Source organism: Phocoena sinus, chromosome 7 (assembly GCF_008692025.1).
Source record: "Phocoena sinus isolate mPhoSin1 chromosome 7, mPhoSin1.pri, whole genome shotgun sequence".
NCBI lineage: Eukaryota > Metazoa > Chordata > Mammalia > Artiodactyla > Phocoenidae > Phocoena > Phocoena sinus.
The window spans coordinates 34,352,566-34,366,182 of NC_045769.1; the positions used below are offsets into that span (position 1 = coordinate 34,352,566).

The 13,617-nt window shown below is 37.2% G+C and overlaps 1 protein-coding gene across 1 annotated transcript in view; it reads left to right on the forward strand.

The window, feature by feature from the left end:
• The window catches only part of LOC116756959 (C2 calcium-dependent domain-containing protein 6-like), a 91,021-nt gene that overhangs the window by 47,567 nt on the left and 29,837 nt on the right, over positions 1–13,617 (forward strand). Inside the window, exons 5-7 of the mRNA XM_032638157.1 lie at positions 6,508–6,627; positions 12,206–12,250; positions 13,195–13,263. Of these exons, the coding sequence (XP_032494048.1) occupies positions 6,508–6,627; positions 12,206–12,250; positions 13,195–13,263 (234 nt within the window). The remainder of the gene's footprint in view (positions 1–6,507; positions 6,628–12,205; positions 12,251–13,194; positions 13,264–13,617) is intronic.

Consider the following 13,617-nt stretch of genomic DNA (forward strand, 5'->3'; position numbering starts at 1 on the left):
ACAGGTCACTATCCACACCTCCCCTCCCAGGAGCCTGTGCAGCCCACCACTGCCAGGGTCCTGTGATCCAGGGACAACTTCCCCAGGAGAACACACAGCGTGCCTCACGCTGTTGCAATGTCACACTGGCCTCTGCCGCTGCAGCCTCGTCCCGCATTCCGTACCTCTCCCTCCCCTGAGCCTGAGTGAACCAGTGCCCCCTAATCAGCTGCTACTTTAAGCCTGTCCCGTCTGGGCAAAGAACAGACTCCCTCAGGCGACCTACACACAGAGGTGGGGCAAAATCCAAAGCTGAACCCCAGGAGCTGTGCAAACAAAGAAGAGAAAGGGCAATTTCTCCCAGCAGCCTCAGGAGCAGCGGATTAAATCTCCGGAATCAACTTGATGTACCCTGAATCTGTGGAATACCTGAATAGAAAATGAATCATCCCCAAATTGAGGCGGTGGACTTTGGGAGCAACTATAGACTGGGGGTTTGCTTTCTGCATCTAATTTGTTTCTGGTTTTATGTTTATCTTAGTTTAGTATTTAGAGCTTATTATAATTGGTAGATTTGTTTATTGATTTGGTTGCTCTCTTCCTTTTTATAAAATATAGATGTATATTTTTTCCTTTTTCTCTTTTTGTGAGTGTGTATGTGAATACTTCTTTGTGTGATCTTGTCTGTATACCTTTGCTTTTACCATTTGTCCTAGGGTTCTGTCTTTCCCTTTTTTTTTTTTTTTAGTATAGTTTTTAGCACTTGTTGTCATTGATGGATTTGTTTATTGGTTTGGTTGCTCTTTTTATTTCTTTCAATTTTTTATTACTTTTTAATTTTTTTATTTTAATAACTTTTTGTTTATTTATTTTTCTTTTTTCTTTCTTTCTATTTTTTTCTCCCTTTTCTTCTGAGCTGTGTGGCTGACAGGGTCTTGGTGCTCTGGCCAGGTGTCAGGCCTGAGCCTCTGAAGTGGGAGAGCTGAGTCCAGAACATTGGACCACCAGAGACCTCCCACCCCCACGTAATATCAAATGGCGAAAGCTCTGCCAGAGATCTACATCTCCACACTAATACCCAGCTCCACTCAACAACTAGCAAGCTACAGTGCTGGACACCCCATACCAAACAACTAGCAAGACAAGAACACAACACCACCCATTGGCAGAGAGGCTGCCTAAAATCATAAGTTCACAGACACCCCAAAGCACACCACCAGACATGGTTCTGCCCACCAGAAAGACAAGATCCAGCCTCATCCACCAGAACACAGGCACTAGTCCCCTCCACCAGGAAGCCTACACAACCCACTGAACCAACCTTACCCACTGGGAGCAGATGCCAAAAACAATGGGAACTACGAACTGCAGCCTGTGAAAAGGGGATCCCAAATGCAGTAAGTTAAGCAAAATGAGAAGACAGAGAAACACACAACAGATGAAGGAGCAAGGTAAAAACCCACCAGACTAAATAAATGAAGAGGACATAGGCAGTCTACCTGAAAAAGAATTCAGAGTATTGATAGTAAAGATGATCCAAAATCTTGGAAATAGAATGGAGAAAATACAAGAAATGTTTAAAAAGGACCTAGAAGAACTAAAGAGCAAACAAACATTGATGAATACAATAAATGAAATGAAAAATTCTCTAGAAGGAATCAATAGCAGAATAACTGAGGCAGAAGAACATATAAGTGACCTGGAAGATAAAATAGTGGAAATATATATAACTACCGCAGAGCAGAATAAAGAAAAAAGAATGAAAAGAATTGAGGACAGTCTCAGAGACTTCTGGGACAACATTAAACACACAAACATTCGAATTATAGGGTTCTCAGAAGAAGAGAAAAAGAAAGGGTCTGAGAAAATACTTGAAGAGATTATAGTTGAAAACTTCCCTAATATGGGAAAGGAAATAGTCAATCAAGTCCAGGAAGCACAGAGAGTCCCATACAGGATAAATCCAAGGAGAAACATGCCAGGACACATATTAATCAAACTATCAAAAATTAAATACAAAGAAAAAATATTAAAAGCAGCAAGGAAAAAGCAACAAATAACATACAAGGGAATCCCCATAAGGTTAACAGCTGATTTCTCAGCAGAAACTCTGTAAGCCAGAAAGGTGTGGCAGGACATTTTTAAAGTGATGAAAGGGAAAAACCTACAACCAAGATTACTCTACCCAACAAGGACCTCCATCAGATTTGATGGAGAAATTAAAACCTTTACAGACAAGCAAAAGCTAAGAGAATTCAGCACCACGAAACCAGCTTTACAACAAATGCTAAAGGAACTGCTCTAGGCAGGAAACACAGGAGGAGGAAATGACCTACAATAACAAACCCAAAACAATTAAGAAAATGGTAATAGGAGCATACATATCGATAATTACCTTAAGTGTAAACGGATTAAAAGCTCCCACCAAAAGACATAGACTGGCTGAATGGATACAAAAATAAGACCCATATATATGCTGCCTACAAGAGACCCACTTCAGACCTAGCGACACATACAGACTGAAAGTGAAGGGATGGAAAAAGATATTCCATGCAAATGGAAATCAAAAGAAAGCTGGAGTAGCAATTCTCATATCAGACAAAATAGACTTTAAAATAAAGACTATTACAAGAGACAAAGAAAGACTCTATGTGATGATCAAGGGATCAATCCAAGAAGAAGATATAACCATTGTAAACATTTATGCACCCAACATAAGAGTACCTCAATACATAAGGCAAGTGCTAACAGCCATAAAAGGGGAAATCAACAGTAACACAATAATAGTAGGGGACTATAATTGTAGGGGACTTTAACACCCCACTTTCACCAATGGACAGATCATTGGTGAAAGTGATCAATGAAGGAAACATTGGTATGCTCATCAATGAAGGAAACATTGGTATGCATTTGGTATGCTCATTTTCCTTGGAAAATTATTTGTGGACCTTTTTTGAGGTCTAGGGTGAAAGTAGCACTTCTAAGGAATACTCATGTTTGCTTCTAAGGCATACCAAATATTTAAAGAAGAATTAATAGCAGTCTTTCTCAAATTCTTCCAAAAAATAAAAGAGAAGGGAGCACATCCAAACTCATGTTACAAAGCCAGCATTACTGTGATATCAAAACCAGACAAGGACACTACAAGAAAATTCCAGGCTAATATCCCTGATGAACATGGATGCAAAAATCCTCAACAAATGATTCGCAGACCAAATTCAGCAATACATTAAAAGCATCATGCATGTTACATTAATATGATTAAGTAGGATTTTCTCCAGGGATGCAGGGGTAGTTCAACATCTCCAAATCAGTCTATATTATACACCACATTAATAAAAAAGATAAAAATTACATGATCATCTCAATAGATGCAGTCAAAATTCAACATCCATTCATGACAAAAACTCTCAAAAAAGTGGGTAAAAAGGGAATGTACCTCAACATAATGAAGGCCATATATGAAAAACCCACAGGTAATATTATACTCAATGGTGAAAAACTGAAAGCTTTTCCTCTAAGATTAGGAACAAAACAAGGCTGCCCACTCTTGCCACTTTATTCAACATGATAATGGAAGTCTTAGCTGGAGCAGCTAGGAAGGAAAAGTGAAAGGCATCCAGATTAGAAAGGAAGAAGAAAAACTGTCTCTATTTGTAGATGACATCATCTTATATATAGAAAAATCTAGACTCCACACACACAAAAAAGCCTGTTAGAACTAATAAATTCAGTAAAATTGCAGGATACAAAATCAATATACAAAACCAGTTGCATTTCTATACACTAATAACAAATTGTTAGAAAGAAAAATTAAGTCTCATTTACAATTGCATCAAAAAGAATAAAATACCTGGGGAAAATTTAATCAAGGGGGTGAAAGACCTGTACACTGAAAACTATGACATTGATAAAAGAATTTGAAGAAGACACAAATGGATAGGTATTCCATGCTTATGGATTGAAAGAATTAATGCTGTTAAAATGTTCATACTATCTAAAGCAATGCAATCTCTATCAAAATTCCAATGGCACTTTTTACAGAAATAGGAAAACAATCCTAAATTTTGTTGTAACCACAAAAGACCCCAAATAACCAAGGCAATCTTGAGAAAGATTAAAGCTAGAGGCATCACACTTCCTGATTTCAAACTATATTACAAAACTATAGTAATCAATATGCTATTGGCTTAAAGAGAGACACGTAGCTCAAAGGAACAGAATAGAGAGCCCCCAAATAAACCCACATATATATGGTCAATTAATTTATGATAAAGGAGCCAAGAATATACAATGGGGAAAGGGCAGTTTCTTCAGTAAATGGTGTTGGGGAAACTGGACAGCCACAGGCAAAAGAATGAAACTGGACCACTATCTTATACCATACATAAAAAGAAACTCAAAATAGATTAAAAAGTTGAACATAAGACCTGAAACCATAAAATTTCTTGAAGAAAACATAGGAGGTAATTCCTTGACATTGGGCTTAGCAATGATTTTTCTTGGATTTGACCCCAAAAGCAAAGGCAACAAAAGCAAAAATAAACAAGTGGGACTACATTAAACTAAAAAGCTTTTGTACGGCTGAGGAAGCGATCAACAAAATGAAAATGTAACCTACAGACTGCAGTAAAATATTTGCAAATCATATATCTGATAAGAGGTTAATGTCCAAAATATATAAAGTACTACAACTCAGTAGAAAAAAAACCCCAAACAATCCAATTAAAACATGGGTAGAGGATCTGAATAGACATTCTTCCAAAGAAAGCATACAAATGGCTAACAGGTCCATGAAAAGGTACCCAACATCAGTAATAATCAGAGAAATGCAAATCAAAACCACAGTGAGCTATCACCCCACACCTGTTAAAATGTTGGTGAGGATGTGGAGAAGAGGGAACACGTGTGCATTGCTGGTAGGAATGTAAATTGTTGCAGCCACTGTGGAAATAAATATGGAGGTTCCTCAAAAAATTAAAACTAGAACTACCAGATGATCTAGCAATTCCTCCTCTGGGTATTTATCCAAAGAAAATGAAATCATGGTCTCAAAAAGGTATCTGCACCCTCATGTTCATCGCAGCACTTACAATAGCCAAGACGTGGAAACAACCTAAGTGTCCATCCACAGTGAATGGATTAGAAAAATGTGGTATATACACACAATGAAATCTTACTCAGCCATAAAAAAGAAAAAACCCTGCCATTTGCAACAACGTGGTTGGATTTGGGCATTATGCTAAGTGAAATAAGTCAGAGAAAGAAAAATATGGTATGATCATTTATATGGACAATCTAAAAAAATAAAATAAGGAAATTCCCTGGCGGTCCAGGGGTTAGGACTCCGTGCTTTCACTGCTGAGGACACGGGTTCAATCCCTGGTCAGGGAACTAAGATCCTGCAAGCCGTGTGGTGCAGCCAAAAAAAAAAGAAGGAAAAAAAAAAATGAACTCATAGGGCTTCCCTGGTGGCGCAGTGGTTGAGAGTCCGCCTGCCGATGCAGGGGACACGGGTTCGTTCCCCGGTCCGGGAAGATCCCACATGCCGCGGAGCGGCTGGGCCCGTGAGCCATGGCCGCTGAGCCTGCGCGTCCAGAGCCTGTGCTCTGCAACGGGAGAGGCCACAACAGTGAGAGGCCCGCGTAAAGAAAAAAAAAAAAAAAAAAAAAAAAAAAATGAACTCATAGTTAAAGAGAACAAATAGATTGGTGGTTGCCAGAGGTGGGGTTTGGGGGTGGGTGAAATGGATGAAGGTGGTCAAAATGTGCAAACTTCCAGTTATAAGATAAATAGATAAATAAGTCCTTGAGATCTAATGTACAGCAAGGTGACTGTAGTTAACAATAATGTATTATATATTTGAAAGTTGCTAAGAGAGTAGATCTTAAAAGTTCTCATCACAAGAAAATAATTGTAACTGTGTGATGATGGATATTACCTAAACTTACAGTGATAATCATTTTATAATTTATACAAATATCAAATCATTATGTTGTACAGCTAAAAGTAATACAGTGTGATATGTCAATAATATCTCAATTAAAAAATGTTTTTAAGGGCACCTAGAATATTAGGGTGGGGAGGCATGAGATCTATTTCAAATTAGCAAAAGAGTATATGAACTTTAAAGGTCTTATAATAATGGTATTGTGTTACAAAGCTCAAGGTTGGAAGAGAGTTTCAAGCTGAGACAATGATATACTTTATCAAAAAGTAAAAGAAAAAAGACAGAAAAGGATGTTGGATGTCTTTTGGTATTAAATGTTTGGATTACCTAGATTATTTGGGTTGGATATTGGTTACTGGACTACCTTTGATAATGTAGTTTCAGTAGAGTATTTAGGCTAAACTTTTGAATAGAGTTAAGAAGAGAGTGTATAGGCAATGGGTGTTTCCAAAAAATGGGTGTTTCCAAAAAAATGGGTGTTTCAAAAAGTGTATTTTATGGATGTATTTGTTCAGAAATTATGTCTGAAACTCAGACTGAAAATTTAATGCTTCTTTTCATATGTATTTTGTATCAAGGTTCCTCGACGTCAAGATGATGACAAGAATAATATTTATTTGGAACTAATGCAACATGACAGTACAAAATATCTTCTTTTATTAGGGAGTGTTCAGGTACATCTTTATGAAGTAATTCAGGTATGTATCAAAATTTTTTTCACCTTGGTATCACATTGTCCAGTTGGTGTTTGTTGTTAAGATTTATCTGTACCTGATGGACTCCTTTTGCTTATTATCTGTGTTATGTGCTTAGTAAACTCATGTGCTTAGTAAACAATACCTTCCTCTGGCTCAAAAAAAAAGTTAGTTTGTAACAGCATAATGTTTTTTTTTATTTTTGTTGCAGTATAATTGCCTTACAATATTGTGTTAGTTTCTACTGTACAGCAAAGTGAATCAGCAATACGTATACATATATCCCTTCTTTTTTGTACTTCCCTTCCATTTAGGTCACCACAGAGCACTGAGTAGAGTTCCCTGTGCTATACAGTAGGCTCTCACCAGTTATCTACTTTATACATAGTATCAATAGTGTATGTATGTCAGTCCCAATCTCCCAACGCATCCCATCCCCCACCCGTTTTCCCCTTGGTATCCATACGTTTGTTCTCTGTGTTTTTAAAAATGTATTTTCTGGAAGGGCAGTGATACAACCTAACAACCTAAAAGACTAAGCATGCTTGTTTGTTTGTTTCATTTTGTTTTCTGAGATGTTTCTAAACAAGACCCAAACCACAAACTCTCTTAATTGTGAGCACCAGTTTCACATGGGTTCTTTTATCTTTAGCTGGGCTGCTTGCAGTCTGCCCTGTGCATGTGTCATTTAGGAGTCAGCCAAAGTTTTAGGCAGAGTTTATACACAGATTCTGTGGTTCCTTCTCTCTCGCTGTCTACTGCCTCCTGCCCTTTCCTCCAAGAAAAGATAATGATTCTTCTGAACTTTGTATTTAATATTCTCTTGCTCTTTTCATAGCTTTACTACTTAATGTAAGTTACAAAATGATTGTATCTTTTGTGTTGCTAAACATATTATGTTTCTAAGATTAATACACTTAATTTCATTAGCTAGTACTCATTTTTTCACTGCTGTATACGTTCCATGTGAGAGTGTTCCCCAGTTTATTTATCTATAATTTTTTTTTTTTTTTTTTTTTTTGCTGCACACGGGCCTCTCTCACTGTTGCGGCCCCTCCCATTGCAGAGCACAGGCTCCGGACGCGCAGGCTCAGCGGCCATGGCTCACGGGCCGAGCCGCTCCGCGGCATGTGGGATCCTCCCGGACGGGGGCATGAACCCGAGTCCCCTGCATCGGCAGGCGGACTCTCAACCACTGCGCCACCAGGGAAGCCCTATCTATAATTTTTTAATGGATATTTTGATTGTTTTCAGTTTTTTACTATTGTGCACATTGCTGCAGTGAATTTTTTTGAACATATCTTCCAGTGCGTATCTGCAGAAAGTCTCTACATTATGATGAATTGCCCTCTATGAGTCTCTATGATGAATTGCTACATCGTAGGTAAAGAGACCATGTTATTTATTGATCAGAGTTATCAGAGAAAGAAATTTTGGTTATTTATGGATTTCCCCCCAAAGCCTTATGATTTTAGCTGTGGTATGCTGCCTCTGTGTATTATCTGTCAGAATTCTTCTACAGGCACTTCTACCTTAATTAAATATCACATCATTTTCCTTATTAGAATTTCTCAGTTACCCCCTTTTGGTCAAAACGCAGATCCCAGAAGTACAAAGTTTACCATGAGGACTTCAGTCTTTTTTTTTTTTTAATGCACTTTTATTGGCTTGATGTTGGCTTGGGCTGATAGTTCTATAATAATATTTAAGCATCTGGACATCAGACAATAGAGGAAGATAAGGACTGTGAGACAAATGTTTTGCATTTAGTTTGTATCCAGCCCTATTCAAACTAGGCCTAATGGGAGAATAAGTCCCATGGATGAGTTTGGCCCACCTTAAATAGCCAAGTGACCTTTTTTAAACTTTTATTTTGAGATAATTATAGATTCACATGCAGCTGAAAGAAATAATACAGCATGATCCTATGTACTCATTTTCCCCCTGATGGTAACATCTTTCAAAACTATGGTAAGTATCACAACCAAACTACAGAACGTTTCCATCTATACAAGGATCCCTGATGTTGCCCTTTTATAGCTACACCCACTTCCTTCCTGCCCTTACCCTTCCTTAACAATTGGTTACCACCAGTCTGTTCTTCATTTCTGTAATTTTCTCAATGTAACCTTTTAGGATTGGCGTGTTTTCAGTTAGCATGATTCTCTGGAGAATCATACAGGTTACTGCATGTATCTATAGTTCATTCCTTTCTGTTGTTGAGTAGTACTTCGTGGTGTGAATGTACCACAATTTGTTTAAATATTCGCCCATTGGAGGACATCTGGGTTGTTTCCAGTTTTTGGTGGTTATGAATAAGTTACTATAGTCACAGGTCTTTGCGTGAATATGGTGTTCGCTTCTCAGATAAGTTTCTGGGTTATAAGGTAGTTTGTGTGTACCGTTTTTAAAGAAGCTGCCAAACTGTTTTCCGTAGTGGCTGTGCCGTTGTACATTCCCAGCAGAAATGTATGAGTGATCCAGTTTCTCAGCACCCTCGTCAGCCTTTGGTAGTGTCACTGTTCTTTATTTTAGCCATTCTGATGGCTGTGTGGTGTTACTGTGGTATTAATTTGCAGTTCCCTAACAGCTAGTAATGTTGAACATCTTTTTAGGAGGGCCTTTTCTTTCTCCTGGTTTTATTGAGATGTAATTTACATGCAGCACTATACAAGTTTAAGGTGTCAGCATAATGATTTGGCTTACACACCTGATGAAATGATTACCGCAGTAAGGTTAATGACTATCCATCATCTCCTCTAGACAGAACACCAAAGAAATAGAGAAAAAAATTTTTTATGATGAGCAGAATGCTTAGGATTTACTCCCTTAATAACTTTCATGTATAACATGCCATGGTGTTCATTGTTTTTATCATGTTGTACACGACATCTCTAGTGCTTATTTATCTTGTAAGTAGAAGTTTGTACCCTTTGACTACCTTCATAAATTAAAAGGCCTTTTACAATTTATGATGCTAGTCAACAAATTTATGCTTATCTCTTTGGTCTCTAAAGCTTGAGCTGTATCATTTGCTATTTGGGTCACATGCAGGGATAGACTATAGACCACTTGATTATAGAACTACTAGCCATGGTAGAAATCCTCATGCAGATTGGTAAAATCTAGTGCTTGGTTGAGTTGGAAAGACCTGATGATAAGATCCAAACTACAGATCATGTTTGGAAGCATGGGAGGGCCATCTGATTGTACAACAATTATCTCACTTGTATACTTGGAAAGTACACGTGCATTGTTTATGATTACCAATTGGTATCAATTGCTTTCTGAATATAATTGGCCTGATTTTGGAGGACAAAGATGCTGAATTGAATTAAATAAATCACATAATAGGTTTTGCATAACTTTATAAAAAAAAAGTAATTGGGGCTTCCCTGGTAGCGCAGTGGTTAAGAATCCACATGCCAATGCAGGGGACACGGGTTAGAGCCCTGGTCCGGGAAGATCCCACATGCCACAGAGCAGCTAAACCCATGCTCCACAACTACTGAGTCTGCGTGCCACAACTACTGAAGCCCGTGCGCCTAGAGCCTGTGCTCCGCAACAAGAGAAGCCACCGCAATGAGAAGCCCACGCACCGCAACTAAGAGTAGCCCCCACTCACTGCAACTAGGGAAAGCCCACGTGCAGCAACGAAGACCCAATGCAGCCAAAAAAAGAAAAAAGTAATTGGTCTGTACTTGTATCATTAATCCCTTGTTCCTTCCTATCCCTGATACATTTTGGGTTTCTTTGAGGCTCTGGGAGAAACCAGAAACATCAGCTAATTGTTAAGGTCTGGGGTCCAATTAAGGCATAAAAGTATATTGGAGTTTTTAATATTTCTGTATTGATTATAGAAGGGAATGTAATATTAATTTTGAAATGAATTGCAGTACCATTTGTGTTCATTGGTTTGGCTATATGATCCATACCAGATGAGCCTAAGACTAGGTGATAAATTCAACAATTAGAAAGATTGATAGCTACTGTAATTATTAGAGAAAGGTGATAGAAAATTCAAAGGTGTGGAAGATTGTTAGAGTAATGCCCCCTAAAGAATCATGCCTCCCGGTATCTATACCTTTGAGTAGTCTACAGTGCTCCCCACCCCGACTACTGCGTTTAGCCATGTAACTTGCTTTGGACGGAGCAGAATCAAATTCAGGACAGGGAACCAAGTAGCTCATTGTCACACATTGAAACTCATCAGTGGAGCTGGGTGAAGGCAAGCCTAAAACTCAGTGGATTTGGATGAGTTAGATGCACATTCAGGATGAACATTTAATTGGCTCCAATGAAGACTCAATTGGGTAGATCTCAGTGGGACCTTCAGAAATAACTCAAAGACATTTACAGTAGTTAAAAGTATGACTAAAAGTTTACTTATATATGAGGGAGATGAATCAGTAGGTTGAGTTTTCCATCAAAAGCAGAGACACCATTTTTAAGAGAGAAGAGAAGAAAAAGGCAGTCTTGGAAGAGTAAGATGTTTCTCCACTCCCCACTTTGGGAAAAGGGAAGCTTTAAAAAGCTAGAAGCTATAAAGAGCATGTTGACAGGATCATTAAGGAAATCAATTTCAATTACTTATGAATTTTCTGAGAAATCTTGTGACTTTATATGAAGAATATATATGATATGCTAATTTTGTGTGATGTCTGTCATTGTACCACCACCTGTTATTTTCCTCATTATAATGCCTCACCAGGAACTGAGAGGACAGGTGTTAAATAGGTTCTTGTGGATTGCTATGTTTTGGCGGTACAGAGGACATGTAGACCAGGTGCCAAAGTTTTCACTAAATGAGAATTAGTGACCAGAATGTCTGAAAGACATTCCAGAGAGCGTGAGCCTTAAAAGAGGAAAACTTTTCATCTGTATAATAAGATCTGGAAGCAATAGAAGAGAGTATGGAGGATGCTACCCCACCACCTAACCTTGAGATATGTGGGCCTTCACTTGAGGAGTCTATAATGGAAGCGGCATCCTTAGTGATGAGGCAAGTCTGAGCTAAAGGAAAGCTGGAAATGTTTAGTGGAGCAGTTAAAGATGGAAGGTTGCTTGTCAACCGTGGAATGGGGGTTCCATGAGCCACAGTGGAAAATGCTGGGAAGAAAGAGAACCATTGAATGTTGGATTAGATGGGAGGACTCATAGCACAGCAGAGATGATCAGAGATGGTGACCAAGGATACCTAATGTTTTCCTGGTTAAAAAGATCCCAACAGTCCCCAAGAGATGAGAGAAGCACTCAGTTCTGTCATGAGTCAGCCTATCATGTAGATTCATGTTTAACCCCTCAAAAGGAGTGCAGGCCTGGCAGTTCCTTGAAGTATAAGCAGCAGGAACATTTTTCTTTAAAACATAAATGTAAATATTCACATTTATTTCTGGTACAACCTGGAATTTTTATTTTCTTCCAAACATTCATTATTTTGGTATTTTAGCTATTAAGTTTATATGTGCATTAAACATCATTACCTGATTTTTTTAAATTTATGAAATGATTTAGATAATATACAAGGGACTATATCAGTGATTCTATATTTAAGAATTTTATTGTTTGTTACTTTTTCTAGAAAGGGTGCTTTACTGAAGAACTCCGAATGTTGAAGAAAAACACAGTAAGAACTTTACTGAAACTTCCAAAGCTTTGTGCACACACTTAACATTTCATGTAACTTTATTCTGATATTGTTTTTATTCTTTTGTTACCCTACCAGTCACTGTTTGAACTAATAGAAATATATTAAATAGAACGTATAATATTTGCTCACAATCTTCATCTCCACCGTTTTTTAAAATGCTACTATCTTACTGCTAAATGGTGCTAAATGGTGAACACAAAAATTAGAAATCATTGGGTAAGAGAGGAAAACGCCTCTGGCTACTTCTTTGCATAGCCTTAGGATCCTCACATACTGAATTGAGGAAATATTATTTTCCTCCTTAAGGAGTTTCTAAAGAGTTGTTTACAGTTCTTACCTGAATTCCTTTTTAAGTACTTAAAAATTATTATCTTGATTAATTGATCATCTACTCAGAGAGGCTTCTGCTGCCAATAGCCAGATCGGGGATAGGAAACATAAAAAACAGAATGATGGATATTTGAGGGCATAACCTCTGACACCCTCCTTCATTTCACATATGAGCCAGCTGTGGTTCAGAGAGATGAAATCACTTGTCTAAATCAAAATTTTATCTGAAAGTGGAAGTAGAGATGGGAAAAGTGTGAATAAATACTTAAAAATATTATATACATGGATATGAATACATATATACATATGTATATATATATCTCTGTATAATTCTATTAACAATTATAAATGGATATTTTTCATATTTTAATCATGTAATATTCCTTAACTTTAACATAAGGTTTTTAACATTTCAGGAATGCCATAGATTCTTCTATAGGAGTTGTATAAATTTTTTTTTTAAAATCAAGAGATTCATGCTTTGGTTTTTCTAACTTATAAATTTGTGAGGTAAAAATATCACTTGTTATCACCTCTCCATTAAAATATCTTTCTGATCAAACAATAAATTAAATTTGGCACATGTTTAGTTTATCTGCAGGGCGGAAGTGGAATTTATGTTCTCCTATGGAAACTTTGGTTATGGATTTTCACATCAGGTTAGTTCCCCTCTTTTAAAAATAATTCTACTGCAGCTCTTCAGTTAAATCATCCTCCCGAGCGTCTATCCTTTCCAGTTTGATAAAATCTTTAAAATATTTTTAAAAGAACACCATTTTTCTCTAGCCTAAAGAAAAATGAAACTTTACCATTGTTTGTTTATACATTTTTAAATAATGAGATTTTATTCAAATGTCTTTATTATAATACGTTTGTGTGTGTGTACACATACACTTACGTAATTGAAAACAAAATTAAGTATTCAAAAAATGAATGTGGATTTTTATATCTAAAAATAATCATTAAAATAGAGTCATTGATGTTATTCAGATATTTTGTACTTTAATCACATA